The 18494-nt window shown below is 41.0% G+C and overlaps 1 protein-coding gene across 2 annotated transcripts; it reads right to left on the bottom strand.

Annotated features, from left to right (window-relative positions):
• Positions 1-601: 601 nt before the first annotated feature.
• Positions 602-17823, bottom strand: LOC135464769 (chondroadherin-like protein). 2 transcript variants are annotated; one of them, XM_064742312.1, is made up of 2 exons: positions 17409-17823; positions 602-3694 (listed from the first exon to the last, which is right to left on the bottom strand). In XM_064742312.1, the coding sequence occupies exon 2, from the start codon at positions 3644-3646 to the stop codon at positions 2033-2035; it is 1614 nt and encodes a 537-aa protein (XP_064598382.1). In that variant the 5' UTR covers positions 3647-3694; positions 17409-17823; the 3' UTR covers positions 602-2032. The 2 variants fall into 2 exon arrangements, with proteins under 2 accessions (XP_064598382.1, XP_064598384.1); XM_064742314.1 differs by lacking the exon at positions 17409-17823 and adding an exon at positions 5692-5751.
• Between the last annotated feature and the right edge of the window lie 671 nt (positions 17824-18494).

The raw sequence follows: 18494 nt of genomic DNA, 5'->3' as shown, positions 1-18494 counted from the left end.
GGTCTAAGTTTTTCTTGAGAACGTAAATTCTGGGTAAGTTATTGTTCCACAAACTTGAGGTAAAATAACGGAAGATCGCTTCGTGATTTCGGGCCCAGGGCTTTAAATCGCTAGGACACAGGGGGCCTTCCTTCAATTCCAGACGCGGGCAGCCAATATTCAAAATTTCCTCACTAATATTTTCACGGCTCTTAGTGTAGCTTGCGTGGTCTTACATGACGTTTCTTGGAGATGGCAAACTTTTCACAAACATAGCACACACTTTAAACTAGATCTGAAGGTGAAAACATGTGTGTCACACGTGGGACATTTAGTTCATTCGTTAGCGAAGCAGCACCATAAAATACATGAAATGCATCGACACTTTGATCGTACTGCTGTACAAATAGACACCGTAGCGGTACGACCGAAATATCGTCGAAAGAGCGTTAACTGCGACAAATAAATTTACCAGTCAGTACCAAAGATGGTATTTCAGTGAGGCAGCAAAATACATTTATCTGGAGATCGTTCCACAACTGTAAAGTTAATCTCTCAGACAATCTTTAATTCGATATCAGAAATGATATTTATTATATACATATCTATGTACAACGTGTCCTTTAGGGTATACCATATTTCAGCTAAAGTTTCGCACGGTAAAGTCACACCTTTTGGTTGATTCTGAACGGTTCATCCACCTTACACGACCACTTAAGATTTTTGAGCAGAGTTTGATCAGTTTCTTACCAGAAAAGCTTAAGTGTCTGCATTAAAAGTATCATGTTAAGTCTTTACGTCTTGCTGAAAGTGTATTTTACATCTTAAATACCAAACTTTAGGTGAAACACAGTATTAACACTTCAGGATAAAACAAATGCTAAAAGCGAAAGCAAGGTAAAGCACACCTTAGGATCTATAATCCTTAAACATCTTCTAAAGTTGACACTGAGTTAAAATGTCCGTAGGCATTTCTATTAGTTTGACCAAAGGATAGCCTAAACATCGAAGCTTAAACTAATCCTTCAATTGTTATTTCCCTCGTTTGTGAGCATTTCATCTTAGTTTGACGTTTCGTCTTAAGTGTTTTACAACATGGGAAAACAGACAATTTGAGAAAACGCGGTACCGATGTACAGAAATGATGGTTCCATTCACATGACTCGGGTACATAGCAAAAAATAGTAATTGATAAAAATACGAAATGTACAATTCCGGGATATGATATATTTCATATGATAAATCTGTTATAGTTCAAGCGGGAAAGTTAATTTAAAGCGTGGTCGTTTTCAGTCAAGTTGCTCAGTGATCAGTAATCATAAAATAAGCAACAGAAGTTCGTTAGGCGATGGCAACCACTAACACGTGCCTGTTCATCTCGGATATTGTCACCATGCTTCATGCGCCAACTTTGTTTAAGTTTAGTTGAAGAAAAGCTACATATAATTTGTCTCGTATTGAAGAAACCCCGGTCATGGGCATTTAATATCTCACACATTGCTACTAGTAAATTCTACAGGACCTACACAATCTCATAGAAGAAGACTCTGGCCTACGTCGCACAGAGTAAAGTTGATTTCACGTAACAGCAATTTCTAGATGAAGTTGTCGACACTCATTGCACAAATCAGCTGTCATATATTCAAGTCTGTGTTCCTTGCTCGATTTGTTTTTACTTTTACTTTCTATTTCTTAATATTGGACAAAACACATTTGTAAAAAAAAAAATGCGCTCTCCAAATATCTCTTGTCAAGTCCTTGCATCCTTCATACAAATCCCACAAGCCAGGGACTTTACAGGAAAATTGAGATTCTGTACCTCCTCAACTCAACAAAATGGCTGCAAAATCACACGCCACGAGGCAATGCATTTCTATAGATAGCAAGAGCTGTCACTTTGATATCTGTAGCTTCTACTGAAATGAACACAAAAAAAAAACCCGACAAAAAACAAACAAACAAACGCACGCTCCACACGAAATGGATGAGTGTCCTATGGATGGGACAATTTATGATTGATTTTTCTATCTACACTGACGACTACAAGACGTGACTATCTAAGGAAGCTTAGAACGGTCAATAATGATAACGTGATGGTGGCAGGAGATTGCCGCACCCAGCTGCCAGCGCTAAGCCACCATTTGGAGCAGAGTTTCGTGTCCTCAAAGAAGTGATCTACACATCTCCAGTACATTGTGTTATCGAACTCCGTACTACCAATGGCGAGGCCTTCCACAAAATCAGGTTTGGCACATGTCCCTTTCACTAGCAAGTGAGGGTATTTGGAAAGCCTGTAAGTATGGCAGTCGCACAAGATCGGATTGTCGGTTACGTCGATTCTCCAGTAGTAACACGGGTCCTGGACAAAGTCCAGAGTTTCTAAAGAATTTCCCTGTAATGTCAGACTCACCTGAGACGATTTCCCCGAAAAGGCAGTTGGGGAGATTTTTGTGATGTCACTGTTGCTAAGGTGATAATCTGTGGCCGGAATGCCTTCGGCAAAGTCACCCGGAAGTTCCCCAAACGCATTATGGGAAGCGTCCACAGTGCGCAGTCCCCGTAATGACGTCAGTTCCGGGTTAGGCAATCTGCTTATATTTTGCGAAGCGACCTTGATGAAAGTCAAAGATTCTTTCAAACCGTCAAACATTCCTTGGGAGTAGTCCAGTGGATTATTATCAATATAAAGCTTCTCTAATGAAGTTAGGACGGAAAATGTTCCTCGCTCGATGGAACTAATCTGATTTCTGGACAAATACAATGATTTCAATTTTTCTAAAGGCGTGAAAATTGTAGGGATTCGCGTCAGCCCAATACCCGTCAAATCAAGCAGTTCCAATGTCTCCCCGACTTCGGCAAAACTGTCTGGCGGGAAACTCTCCGAGGACGAGAGGTTGGCGTTGCCCGTCAAGTCCAGCGTTTTTAGGCTGTGTAATCCTTGGAAACTCTCCGATGTGAGGGAGCTGAACCGATTACGGGGTAGACGAAGAATTTCGACGTTCCCGAGAACACTCAGCGCTTTAGGGACTTCCGTCAGAGCACAATGGTGAAGCATTAACTGCTTTAGCGTTTCCTGAATCGGTTCAAAAGCCTCGTCGTGGATCTGAAACCCTTCCGCACAATTTCCCAAATCGAGTTTTCTCAGGGAGGTCAACCCTCGAAACGAGTTCCACGGGAGCTGGTATATCTCCTCATTGCTGAGCAAGTCTAGAGTCTGCAAGCTTTCCAGAGAAGATACGGCGCTGATGGGCCACGTGCTGAGCCGGTTAGACCCCAATCGTAACGTAGTTAATCTGGTCTCTAGTCCGCGGAAAGCGTTCTCTTCGATTGTGTCTATTTTGTTACCGGACAGATCAATCAGTGAGGCCGATAAGCCAAAGAAAGCGTCTTTCGGCACCACGGCGATTCGATTATTCTGGAGAAAAACCCTGTCAACAGTCACATTCTCCAGCTGTCGAAAAAACGGCACGGCGCTGATTCGCTTGTCACTGCAGTCCAAGACGCTCACCTCGAATCCGTCCGGTTCGTCTTTGGTGTATTCCGTCTTTTTGTAGCACTCGCACGGCGGCCCAGCTACGCATGCGTCAGCGAAATTGTATGTCACCCCGGCAACCATCAAACTTGAGCCCGTCAAAGTTAGCGCAACCGCTATCATTACACCAACCATTTTGAAAGCCTATATTCGCTCTAAAAGCCGCTTTCGTCAACAACCGATCTGCAAGAGAAAAGAAATATAAATATATATATACAAATATATAAAAAAATCTAAGAATGAGAAATATTTGACTATGAAGCAGGGCTACTTCTACTTCTTTTCACTAAAATGTTAACAATAAAAGTTAAGCATCCTTAAAAACACCAAGACCTACACACCATATCCACCCAACCACCCCACCCAGCCACCATCCCCAACAACCACCCCACCCAGTAAATACCGGTTTTAACAACAAAGAAGCCACTTGTCCATTAGTCAAGTAATGAGCGCAAGTAAACGAAATATCCAAATTACAAATTCAAAGTCAAATTCTCAAAGAACACATCTTCACAATCTCTAAAACACATGCATAACTATAACGGCATACAGTTACCTGGACGTAGAGATATTAAAATGCTGTCAACGTGCCGTTAAACTTCAACCCTTCTTTCATAACGTCCACTTACGCTGTTACAAATGCACACAGGGTAATTAGGCTTCCGGTCGTGTGCAATTTCACACAATGCGCATGTGTTAATCATCAAGTCTCAGGCGAGAAATGAACAGTTATACTGCTGACAACAGCTTGACATGAAATATGTATGCTCTCATGGCAACCTTAGTGATTCCAGTGGATACCGCGCTTCCCACGATGGTACGTGGGAATCTACGGGCTGATATTAATTGACTGATCATGTATACATTGATTTGATTGTTGTTAAACGCCATTCTCAGGAATATTTCAGATGTACGATTACTGGAGCAAATGAAACCTGGATAAACCAAGAATCTTTGGCAGTTACATTTACGATCTTTCCAACACGATGTGACGTACAGATATGCTCATCATACTGGTGTGAAATAAGTGGCCTTAAGCGAACGTCAGACTGCGCAAATGGCTTTTGGACGCATGAGGGTTTTGGCCACATGAGGGTTTTGGCCGCATGAGGGTTTATTTTCACCAAGGCCCGAACGAGTAGTTCGATAAATGCTCCTGGTAGTGACGCCATGGTTTAAAGAGCAGCTCCGGTTCAAGCATATAAGCCTATAATTGTTTTAAAAGATAATCTCGATTGTTATCCCGATAAACAACAAATTCACACAGAATCTACGCCGTGTGTATGTATGTGTGTGTATATATATATATATATATATATATATATATATATATATATATATATATATATATATATATATATACGACTCATTAGGTGTGTTTACATACACTGTGTCTTCTTGTGGCAGAGCGAGTCCATGCAGCCAAGGTACTGCTTCCACTGAGGTATCATGCCGCAAGCAAAAGACATGACACTCCACACAGTCACATTATACAGACACCGAGTCAACCAGTTCTCTTTCCTTGCTCTAATCTGAGCGACAAGCGAGGCAGCGCCTTGTACCATTTGTAAAGTCTTGGGTATGACCCGACCTGGGTTGGATTTACGATTTCACCACTTCAAGACGAACATCCTAACCAATACGCAACCGAAGCAGTATCTACCCCTCATTGGGCAGGCTTACTTTTCTCTCGGAATGAATGATGATTGGCGTCAAATCTGAAATGTTCATTATTCTTTTGCAATGCATTAGTACTACATAACTAGTTTGCTCACATAACATCATCACAAAACCAGACATGAAAAGATCCGACTTTCTTTAGGCTGGAAAGGTTAGGTATTCCATATATTAACTTATATCATCTTAGAATAAGGGTCGTGGGTTTCCCCTGGGCTCTGCCCGGTTTCCTCCCCACCATATTGCTGGCCGCCGTCGTATAAGTGAAATATTCTTGAGTACGGCGTAAAACACCAATCAAATAAATAAATAAATCTTAGATCGCATTTCAGATTTTGACATTGTGAAAACAAGTTTTGTAAAAATGACCTCCGGCAATGATTTAGAGCAGGCGCTCTCACACAGTAATAGAATCGCACAGCTGTATTCACAGGGAATTCAAAGACCGTACAATTACTATAACTGAACATCAGACGGATGCCGGCCGACAATTTACAACTCACCCAGTGACACATGTTCCTAGATTTTAATTAAGACGTTCTGAAAAGATTTTTAAGTTAACGTTATTCTTCCCAGCACAAATAATTGGTAGTGACAAGTTCCAATTGCCCGCTGTCAAAAAGACGACGACGGCAGTGCTTGTTCAAATTAGCTGTAGTCGTTAACATACACACAGAGAAATTTGAGTCTCTTTTTTCCTTTTTGGGGGAAATTTTTTTGACATGGTGTGCATTTGAAGATTCCGGCACTCCTCTCGTCGCCTTGGTTACAATAACTCGTGTGGCTGTTTGCTTAGTCCAACCTTCGTTGGAAACCACTTGCTTTCCATCACACCACTACGGTGAGAAAACTCTCTACAGGTCACATATGGAAAAGTTCGGCAGTAACTTGTCATACGTCGATGGATGCTTCCGCCTCTCATGAAACTGACAACAATCGCATAAATGAAAAAAAATTGAGTATACCTTTAAACAACAATCAAACAGTCAATTGCATCCTCGGGCAGTTGTTAATTCCAAACACGCTACCTGAACGATTGTCTTCATTATCAGTGAATCTAGCCACAACGGATGTGAACCACTTGTAAGATCACGCACATCGTGCGCACATCAGGAGAATGTGATTTGTTGACGCGTAGCTATGGAATGTTCGTGGAACAAGTACGAAGGAGAGTGATCGGTGTGTATAATGGGGTCGGGATAAGTGTTCCACTTAGATTCACATATAGGGCAGGAGGTTATATTTAATTCATGAACAGTACACACAGACAGACGGCAGCAAACTGATAAAACAATGCTTTATATACAGGTCTCAGCCAAACGCACAAAGCACTCTAAAATCCCCGTTACACGCATCTCTAAACGATGCTTTTACTAAAACATGCGTCACGAGGTTTGGTTCGTACTTAGCACAGGGTGGCCGTTAACAATCGGCATTCATGTTCCATCTACGACTGAACATGAAACCCCTCCTCTCCCTGCCCCTCAACGAAATAAAAAATTCTGAAGTTGGTCGTTAAACATCCCTTAAGTAAATACGACAATAACCTGGGTCGAAATCAGAGATATAAGTACAGCAATCGTCACTCATGATGGACGTTCTAGTAACCAGTAATCAGGAATCAATACTCACGAGACCAAATTTAAAAACAAGGAAAACAGCCAAAAAAGTGAGAAAGTAAAGCGCAGCAGTCAACGGAACAGACATTCATAAACCAGCCCTCAACCATAATGGATGTTCCAGATCAATAATCGCAAGGCCAATTTCCAGAACAACCTTGTACACAAACCACCAAAGTACTAAGAAATAAAATTGAGAAATTAGAACAGAACGATGCAGTCAAAAAAATCAGTCAACAGAAAGTTCTGGGTCAGTTATCGCCAGAATAATTTCCAAAACAACGTTGAACACCAACCATCAAGTAACTATCAAACTAATGTGACATAGGGAGGAACGATGTAAAAAGAATCAGTCAACAGAACGTTCTAAGTCAATGATGGCAAGACCAATTTAATAGCAACGCTCTATACAATCGTCAAAGAACTGAGAAAGTAAAGTTAGAAACCGTTACAGCGTCATGCAAAGCGAAGCAACAGTTTTCAAAGACAACGAAATGAATTTAGGAGTCGAGAAAAACATTATAATATACCAATATTACCCATAATGGACGCTCTAGTTTAATAAAAAGGCCCATTTCCATAACAATGATCAGCATAACTCAACAAATAACAAAGAAAGTAAAGTGACTTAATCGAAAGGAATCATATAAGGCGAAGCAGTCAACAGATGTTGAGGATAAGGGAATGAATTTAGGCGTCAAAACAATTTTTAATTGTATCATGTCGACAGATCTAACGAAATACTCCTACGCTGTCCTGCCACTTTTCCTCCAATCTACTTCTTGCGTCTGTGTTTTAGGAAGAGATCTCAGTTCCTCTCATAATCGGCCGTGTATTGAAAGGGCGAACCTGATTGGTCGTATAACGTTTGACCCCGTTTGAACCTGAGGGAAATGGCTGAGAGCAAATCTTTCCACAGATCTTGTTGGCTAGATAGTTGTAAAATAATTAAAGACATACAGAGTAAACTCAGAGCAGCGACGACAATGTGAAAATTGGCACGTAACCGGTGAAACACAGCCTCTTTGTCAATTTACCTCAGTTAATCTTTTTTCATTCGCACCATTTTCACGGCTAATAAATAAATAAATAAATAAATAAATAAATATTACTTCACTGGAGACTTCAATATGACCGTATGTGGGGAAATCAACTGAAATGTCCAGCAAAGCAAGCTGTTCCAGAACAACCAATCGACAGCATGCTGTGAAAGTCCATCCATCAGTGTTTTCCACGTTGTTTGAACTGTGGTACAAAGCATAGTCCTTTGGGAGTAATTTTTACTCATTTATATTCATTAAGCTTCATTTCGTCGAACAAAGCAATTTGTCCATGAAGTGTCCGCCCGTTGAGTCATTTCATATGCAGTTGTCTGAGTACCAGTACATGACATAGTTTAGCGTTTTGTAAATCTAAGTGCATGTTGCTCAATTACGGTGGGGCATTTGGGGCACATCGAACTTCAAAAAAGAAAAAAACCCCAAACAAACGCTATAATTAATATATAAATATCAGCACGTTTCACCACAAGGCACGCTAAGTTCATGAGAGAGAACATAAAATAACCTCTAGTACAGAGTGCGAGATATAGATTTCGCCGACTGCGTTTCAATAAGTACATGTTTTGACTTTAGTGAAAAGGTAATATTAATATTTTGAATAACCAATATGCGTAACGATGAAATAAATGTATCACAACTGGAAGATCCGGGGTTATAACATAAATGTATCACAACTGGAAGATCCGGGGTTATCACATAAATGTATCACAACTGGAACATCCGGGGTTATAATATAAATGTGTCACAACTGGAACATCCTGGGTTATAATATAAACGATCACAATTGCAACATCCGAGGTTATAATGTAAATGTATCACAAATGGAACATGTATCACAACTGGAACATCCGGGGTTATAATATAAACGTACCACAGCTGAAACATCCAGGGTTATAATATAAGTGTATCACAACTGGAAGATCACAGGTTATAACATAAATGTATCACAGCTGGAACATCCGAGGTTATAATATAAACGTACCACAACTGGAACATCCGGGGTTATAATATAAGTGTATCACAACTGGAAGATCACAGGTTATAACATAAATGTATCACAACTGGAACATCCGAGGTTATAATATAAACGTACCACAACTGGAACATCCGGGGTTATAACATAAATGTATCACAACTGGAACTTCCGGGGATATAATATAAATGTATCACAACTGGAACATCCGAGGTTATAATATAAATGTATCACAACTGGAAGATCACAGTTTATAACATAAACGTATCACAACTGGAACATCCGGGGATATAATATAAATCTATCACGACTGGACTATCCGGTGTTATAATTAAATTACACACCTTAATGGAGTTTTACATTTTGACTTACGTACAAAATGTCTTCGTTGAATCGCAGAAGATGTCTAGGTCTTGACACCCTGTAATATCAAAAAGTGTCGCGAAAGCCATTTTATTCCATCAGGCATCACGTCAATGCATTAACATATGCATTAGCACAACTCACCAAGCCGTATCAGGTGGCTTTATTTACGTGTGAAATTCATGTAAGACGAAATAACGCCATTATCACGAGATCTGCATGAAATCAGGCACCTGTTCAGGTGTCAGTCCTATCATTTTGCATCATCTTCACGTTGAGAAGCGAAATTTCGCACTGAAGTTCCATGAAGTGTTATGCAAAAGTAAACGTATTTTAATTAGAGTTGTCAGTTGTATCTATGCGTCAAAACAGATATTCGTATACCAGCCGTCAACCAAGATGGGCGTTCCAGGTCAATAATCGCAAGGACGATTCCCAAAACGACGTTTAACAAAACGTACTAAAGAACTAGGAAAGCATATAAAGAGCGAAAATAGGACAGACTCATGCAAAGAGAAGCAGTCAACAGCTTTCAGCGATGCTGGAAAGACACAAGGTATGATCTAGGCGAGTTAGTGAAATCAGTATTCAAATCCATGCATGTACCATGCTAGTATAAAAGTTATGAGTTATAAGATACTCAAAATATATGTTCCGCTTTGACTGTGCCTGTTCATATATCTAACGTGGAAGTCATATTCAACACGATGGATATACAGCCTCTAGCCCCGGGGTTAAGCGAAGTAAGACACAAAGACACAATTATGATACTAAACAGCTGTACTCGTTGTAAAACTTAAGAAACTTCCAGTGAAGACGCTTGACGATAAATCTTTGACACACTAGCTTTTATCATAATAACTATTGACGTTGACTGAAACCGTCAAATTACACACCAGAGATATGTACACGCCATGTGCTGGACCCTTCGGTTTATATTGCAGTCAAAGCAAGGATAACTCACTGTGTAAAATTTGAAATTCCTGTGAAGACCATATTTGCAATCTGCATTAAATGTTCTGTCAATTGATGCAACACGATTACCTTATTTTGTACAACACTTCCTGCAATATCACCGTGGTCAAATTCTGTACAAAATTTGCTGGTGGTCGCATGCGCATGAATGCCGACATGTTTACAGCGCTACATCACTTCACTTGGTAGATACCTCATGCCCTCACTGTGCCTAAGGTCTTCGTACAACAAGCGGTCACCAGAGCTCGTGTGGCCATTAGTCGTCTAATATTCATCGAAAACTACTTGTATGAGCTGGATATCAACTCACAGTGACCGCATGGTGAGAGACTCATGAGTCATCGCGCCGCGCTGGCATGCTATAAGCGCTTGGCCACGGAGGCCCCCGAAGTACATATTGTTAACGACATTGTTTTCAGGATCACCAACCCTCTTTTCGATATATAAAGATCCATCTCTACAGTATGTCCCTGAAGGGTTTGTAACATATAGGGCTAGCAAACCGCTGAAAGCTCATTAGCTGGAAGTGTGTGGTTCATGACTAAGTGAGACAGAAAGCGCTGAGGACTTGCAGAAATCACAGACGTCCCATATCAGGCCATTGTCTGGCCATTTGTGACCAATTGTGACCACTGTGCCTAGTTTCAACGTCAAATCAGGGTATCGCCAGGACTTTGCTGGTCTGTTGATCATTTTCATGAGATTTTCCGAACGTTTTTGCTGCGATTTCAAGTTCGTCAACTTATCCATACCACAGATTCATCAAGACTACAGTTTTTAGCAGGTTTCACAATGAGTGAAATCTACGCAAAAATTATGCGTTAATCTGACGACCACCATAAGTGAAAATTCTTGAGCATGGTGTAAACACCAAATGGAAAAATAAATAAGAAAAAGTTAGAGCGTCGATTTCACTGGAGAGCGATTGTCTTTGTGGCCCGGAACTGGCCAATCAACTGCCGGACCGCGATATAGGACATAACGCTCAGGGGGAATCCTTTCAAGAGGAAACATTTAGACATTTAAAACCATAGTTATGGTTATAGTTAAAGTTATACTCCATATCTCACGGAAGACACATGGCTACGGTTAAAGTTACAGTCCATGTCTCACGGAAGGCACATGGCTACGATTAAAGTTACAGTCCATGTCTCACGGAAGGCACATGGCTATGGTTAAAGTTACAGTCCATGTCTCACGGAAGGCACATGGCTACGATTAAAGTTACGGTCCATATCTCACGGAAGGCACATGGCTACGGTTAAAGTTACAGTCCATGTCTCACGGAAGGCACATGGCTACGGTTAAAGTTACAGTCCATGTCTCACGGAAGGCACATGGCTACGATTAAAGTTACAGTCCATGTCTCACGGAAGGCACATGGCTACGGTTAAAGTTACAGTCCATGTCTCACGCAAGGCACATGGCTACGGTTAAAGTTACAGTCCATGTCTCACGCAAGGCACATGGCTACGGTTAAAGTTACAGTCCATGTCTCACGGAAGGCACATGGCTACGGTTAAAGTTACAGTCCATGTCTCACGCAAGGCACATGGCTACGGTTAAAGTTACAGTCCATGTCTCACGGAAGGCACATGGTTACGGTTAAAGTTACAGTCCATGTCTCACGGAAGGCACATGGTTACGGTTAAAGTTACAGCCCATGTCTCACGGAAGGCACATGGCTACGGTTAAAGTTACAGCCCATGTCTCACGGAAGGCACATGGCTACGGTTAAAGTTACAGCCCATGTCTCACGGAAGGCACATGGCCACGATTAAAATTACAGTCCATGTCTCACGGAAGGCACATGGCTACGGGGAAAGTTACAGTCCATGTCTCACAGAAGGCAGGAGTGGGGTGTGGGGCGTGGGGCGGGGGTTGATCCTATTATGGGGCGTTTAGTCTGGACTCTGGATTATAATGTGGCAAAGAATTGCCTACACTCAAGAAATTAATCTTAATTTTAAAAGAGAGTCTGTTGTGTGAGTGATGCTAGAATGTATTTTGCTATTAGAACTCAATACTGTGTCATAATATCCTGCTCGTCTTATAGAATTTTTATGTTAAGGTTATATAATAAGTGTGTTACATTTAACAGTATAATCTGTTGCAATAGCAGCATACATTCTAGCATCACTCAGAGAATAGCCTTTCTGTTACAATTAACGGATCAATTTTGTGAGTGCAGACTAATACGTATGTAGATACACTTACATACTCTATTAGGAATTATTACCGGCCCGGATAGCACAGTTGGTAGAGCGTCCGCTTCGGGACCGGTAGATCCAGGATCAATCCTTGTCACACCTAAGACTTTAAAAGAGGAAGTTGAAGGGGATAGTGCAACGGCTGGTTGACCCGTATCAGTAGGCCTATAATGGCTCGGGCGGGTCCTTCGGGCCTTCGGTAAGTCGTCTCAGTGAAGCAGCACTAAATAAAAGAGCGGTGGAAATCCGTCCTGCAACAAGGAGGCACATTACACGTACGTGCACCCTAAGGATTCCTTCGTCGTCATATGACTGAGAAAATGTTGAGTACGCCGTTAAACCCCAAGCACTCACTCTATTAGGAATTAGGACTTCGCATCTGGGAAACGAAATAGATTTCAGTATTTAAGATGCATTAGAATGTGCAAACCAGCTATCTTTGAACTTGATTGTTTCCCATGGTGCACTTGTCATGCTTTACAAGAGTGTTTCCGGTCAACAATGGCCAGCGTCTGGATAATCGAGCCAATCTAGATGGTGGACATTTGGGAAGATAATGCACCCAAAACACGGTCACCAATTTGTGCAAGTAGCATGACATAAAAATAGGGACAAATACTCATGAATATTTAAACACGCGTGATGTTGAGTATCCTTGAAAGAAAACACCAGCAGACAATCTCAGCACGCTAGCTGACCATCCAATAACACAGTAGCCACCGTAACTGGCGCCATGCATACGTAATAGAACTTTTCCGGAACTGTTTGTGGCAAGTTGGTAATATTCGGGCATGGTATCCACTTGCTATAAAACAGTTTCTTTACTTCAAGTGTAAAATCTCATTCCACATGTTTTTCATTAAATTTACACGAAAAGTGCCACGTGCTGTGATCTGAGACAAGCTCTATTTCCAGATTTAATCTTACTGCGAGGAACTTGATGCCACCCAATATTCTAAGTGTACCTCAAAATAACGTGTTATTGTAAAATGAAACCTACGACAGGCTCTGACATCGACCAGCTCTGTGTTAATAACTGTCTCACTGACAGTCGAGAGTACTGGATAAATGGGATGCTACAGCGAGGGCGCCTGGTTATTACGTATTTATTTCATTAGTTTTACGCCGTTCTCAAGAATGTTGCAATTATACGACTGCGGTCAGCATTATGGTGGAAGGAAAACGGGCAGAGCCTGAGGGAAACACACACTCAAATAAAAATCACGTCTAGGATATGAATTCGACAAAGTCGCGTTAAAATAATTTAACTAATATAACTAAGCAGTTATTTGTTATTTTAAAAAAATTAATAGAACAGATTAACAAGCGTTCGTAAATCTGTAACATACCAGAACGTTGGACTACATATTCCCTTTAACACCCTGACACCTTAGTCACACAAGGTTTAATATTGTCTCATTGCGCTGTCTCATGGAAAGTTTGTATATACATATCTCAAGGCAGTTGGCCTTGCTTGATGGTCTCAGATATTTTATCTCAACTGTGTTACGTTGTTTTCTCACCTGAGTGTCTCGTAGTTTGTCTGAACTATCCTATGTTGTTTTCTCACCTGGGTGTCTCGTAGTTTATCTGAACTGTCTTATGTTGTTTTTCTCACCTGAGTGTCTCGTAGTTTGTCTCAACTGTGTTATGTTGCTTTGTCTCCGGAATGTCTCGTTGTTTGTCTCAACTGTTTTATGTTGTTTTGTCACCTAAGTGTCTCGTAGTTTGTCTCAACTGCTTTATGTTGTTTTCTGACCCGAGTGTCTCGTAGTTTGTCTGAACTGTCTTATGATGTTTTGTCACCTGAGGATCACGTAGTTAATGTCACCTGCCTCAAGAGTTATCTCGCCAACGTCATATACTTTGTCTCATCTGTATCATACTTTGTCTCACATATAGGTGACTGATACCTTGTCTCTTCTGCATCATACTTTGTCTCACCTATACGTGACTGATATCTGTCTCATCTGCAGCATACTTTGTCTCACATATAGGTGACTGGCGACTTGTCTCCTCTGCATAATATTTTGTCTCACACATAGGTGACTGACATCTTGTCTCATCTGCATCACATTTTGTCTCACATATATGTGACTGGTACTTTGTCTCATCAGTATCATGTTTTGTATCACATATAGGTGACAAATACCCTGTCTAATCTGTATTATACATTGTCTCACATATTGGTGACAGATACCTTGTCTCATCTGTATCATACTTTGTCTCACATACAGGTGACTGATAATTGTCTCATCTGTACCATACTTTGTCTCCAATATAGGTGACTGGCAACTTGTCTCCTCTGTATCAGAGTTTGTCTCCTATATTGGTGACTGATACCTTGTCTCATCTGGATCATACTTTTTCCCATTTTGGTTGACAGATAACTTGTCGCATCTGCATTATACTTTGTTTCACCTATAGGTGACCGATACCTTGTCTCCTCTGTCTCGTATTTTGTCTCGTCTGCTTCTTATAGTTTGGTTCACCTCTTTCATAGTTTGTCTGAGGCACCGGTTTACAACGACAGATTGAAATAGCTCATCTGATCACACGTATACAAGTTAAAACAAAAAACAGAATATGGCAAGTGGTTTCTTTCGTGTCCATTATTCTCAAAACTGTATGGCTTGGCCATTAAGAGGTAATGCTAAGGCTATGACAGAAGATGATGTCATGTCTGGTGTCCCCTCCGTAGTGTTCCCATGTGGTGGGAAATTGATTTGCATGACACAAGTCAAATTCGTGGTTTTGTTTGCAATTAAACATCGTGTTCGACATAATTTCAAATATATCACAACTAACGAAATCCCCTTGGCGGAATATGCAAAGTAAAGCGTCACTAGAATACCATTCCTTTGCCTAAATCCGCTGTCATGAGCCTCCGTCTCTCTTTATGGACGGAAGAGCTAGGCTTGTCTATGTTAAAGCTGTAGGTCTGATTCGACATGCTTACCATGACAACTTTCCCTACAGGCCTATGTTGTCAAAATTATTTGAAGCGACACACACGATAGGCTCCGCAAACGGATACACAAGCGAAACGGCCACAAGTTACAAATGAAACCCAGCTCAATTGAACTCGGGCGCATATATATATATATATATATATATATATATATATATATATATATATATATATAACAGTGCATAGACCTACTTAGAGCGCATGTGTCGCTCTCATCACGCTTTACATCACTGCCACCACTAGACAAGTCTGACCGCTGATGCCTCTGCCAAGCACGTACGCGGGGCTTGTTTAGGTCTAGCACCACCACTGGTGGCCTCGCGCGGAACTATTTAAAGTGCATTTAGCAATAAATCATTTCAGGTGTTGGTGAAAATCATGTTGTGTATACTTCAGATAAAGCCAGACAAAGATTTTTGTGTTTCCTGACATCAGTTTCTGCTTCATCACCGTCACCTCGGTCTTGATTTGTGTACAAAATTTGCTAATGGTGGAAGTGATGACAAAAAAAAAACCAATCAGTGCTGATTATATGGTGGAGAAGCCCAAACTCAAACCCTCTAGGCTTGAGTGTAACATCCTTTCTATCGCCAGCGCGTTGGCGTACAGCTTTTTTGACATGACAATCTGTCGTAGATCACAGGCAGAGTTTCTGACACTTTGATGAACGGCTGTTAACAGTGAGAGGAGAGCAAACGGAAATACTGCACTTAGCTAATAAGGGTAAGAAGATAACTCATTTCCTGCAAAATTACATAAACAGGACGGTAGTGAGATTCGAACTCTCGAAGAAAGATGGTCTAGTATCAAAGCAGGTGGAAAGATATTTGTCAACAAGGCAGATGCCAGGGTGGAGATGAGAATGTTGCTATAGAATGGCAGTTATACGTGTTAAAACATGTCATCAGGTACATTACGATGTTTTTTATTGTGCGTCCCAGTAAGATCACGGCTTTCCTTGGCAAGCCCTTGACAAAAAAATCGCCACTCATTTTCGTTAAATGTATTTATAAGAGAAAACATCTCTGCAGGGCTTCGTTTTAAAGTGGTATCCAATAACCTGAGTATCGTGTTTTTAAATTACAAGGCTGTGACATTTGCCCAAAAAAATACAAATTGTATATGAGGAAGAGTGTACACGCATAGCTTTCCACTGCTTGACAACATCGGATTTATCAGGTGTATTCATCATTCTAATGTGTACAGACAAATTCAACAGGTTATTGAACTAACAGGCATGGTGGCGGGGTGGGGGATGGTGGTGACGGGGTGGGATGGAGATTCCTAAGCTCTCCCTGCTAGTGGGGCATTTTTTACACAATAATCGGTCGACGACGTTCGAGCGGCCGTTTATGTAATGTTTGTTGAAGACCAATTGTCTCCTTCCACCAAAAAATACGGTGTGCATATAATACATGTCCCTCTGCAAGTCCCTCAGTAACTTGCCAAAGGTCCATGGTTTAGCACTCCAGGATTTCTCCACAGATAAAGCTGACTGCAATCGTATAATTGAAAAACAGTCAGACGAATAACTCGGCTGGTTGATATTGACAACTGACCCGCAACACAGTATAATGAGCAATTCTAGACCACTGGCGCCTAACAAATTACCCAATTCTACTCAAGCCAATGGGGGTGCTATTTAAGCAATTGCATACACAGTTAGAGTAAAGCCCTAAAGCATTCATACACGTCCATAGGAGTAAACACTTCAAACCTTTACCAAATGAACATCAAATCGGATTACTAAAATATATACGGACAATTATGAATTAAAATTCTTTATTTTGCTAGTCCGTTTTATAAGATAAATTACGAGCAAATACATTTTTTATACTTGTCCGAAAATCGCAGGCATGTTGTACAAATAGTATATATATTTGCTTCTTCCTACAACATGGTATAAGTCTTTTAGGTAAAAAAAGTCTTTATATTTATATACGCTAGGCGTCGTTTTGGCGGGCAATTTGTAACCATATAAAGTCAACAGCTGAAAATAAGCCATTCATCCGTAGAATAATACAGGCGTATAGTACATGTTTACTTACCATCCCATCAGAGCAGTCTTGCACAAAATATCCAAGTCTGAGCGCCATCGTCATATGCAGATTAACATGCCATAGTATAAGATGATGTAGTTGTATTCCACATTCGTAACCCAAATCTCTACCGGATTTGACACGCGATTCTTCAACAACACAATAAACACAGCGCTGTAAGAACAGATGTTACTGAAAGCCGTGCGCAAACTTCCACGTTTCCCTTAATTTCTCTCTGTCTCTCTGGGACCGCTGTATACGATACAATGTGCCAATCCAAGCTCTTCACTACGGCTTCTAATTCCCAGCTGCAAGTACCCGCAACCACGGCTGACGGTTAATTTTTCCACGATAGCTTTATCCATTAGCGACCAGACCCCGTAAAGCATCGTCCGCAGTTTGCGGAACCGCGGCCGAGCCACATCGGGTTTTATGCCAGAGCTCACTAACCACCAGCAGCGCCGACAGGGTAACAGGTCTGTACTTTCACACACGGCGGCAGAGGGAGAATGTGCCGAGTGATATCCACTCCGGCTGACCGTCACATATACCTTAATACCACCTTAAACACGGTCCCCAGATAATATCCCTGCGGCATTAGCCACCATGACGGCGGAGCACGCGGTGCGCTGATCGTGATGGTATCGGCAATCAACCTACATGTATTTGTTATCGACACCACGACCTCGTAAATTGCAAAATCCGATGTCAGTTTTTTTTAAGGTATGTTTTGCGTTTAACTGGATGAGAGAATTGGGAAAAAAACAAAAGTGACGATATAGAGACTGATATTTTTTTCTCAGTTTGACAGCAGGACCGCTTAACATGAATCAATTATATCAAAAGACATAAATAATAAATTTCTAACGGATTAAGAAACGATCTGAGCACCTCATAAATCGAATACTCGTGTAACCATGTTTGGAGGCATTTTTTTTTTGTTTGTTTTTTTTTTGTTTTGTTTTTTTTTTTTGCTGCGGTACAGAATGAACGAACCCATGATTAGGATCTAACACAGTATTTCGGTCATATCGTGACGAAAACATGTTAAAACCATGCAGGAAAGAGCTATGGCTCTTCACATGTGAATAACAT

This window comes from Liolophura sinensis, chromosome 4 (assembly GCF_032854445.1).
Source record: "Liolophura sinensis isolate JHLJ2023 chromosome 4, CUHK_Ljap_v2, whole genome shotgun sequence".
NCBI classification, from domain to species: domain Eukaryota; kingdom Metazoa; phylum Mollusca; class Polyplacophora; order Chitonida; family Chitonidae; genus Liolophura; species Liolophura sinensis.
This window is presented reverse-complemented; position numbering and strand designations above follow the sequence as displayed.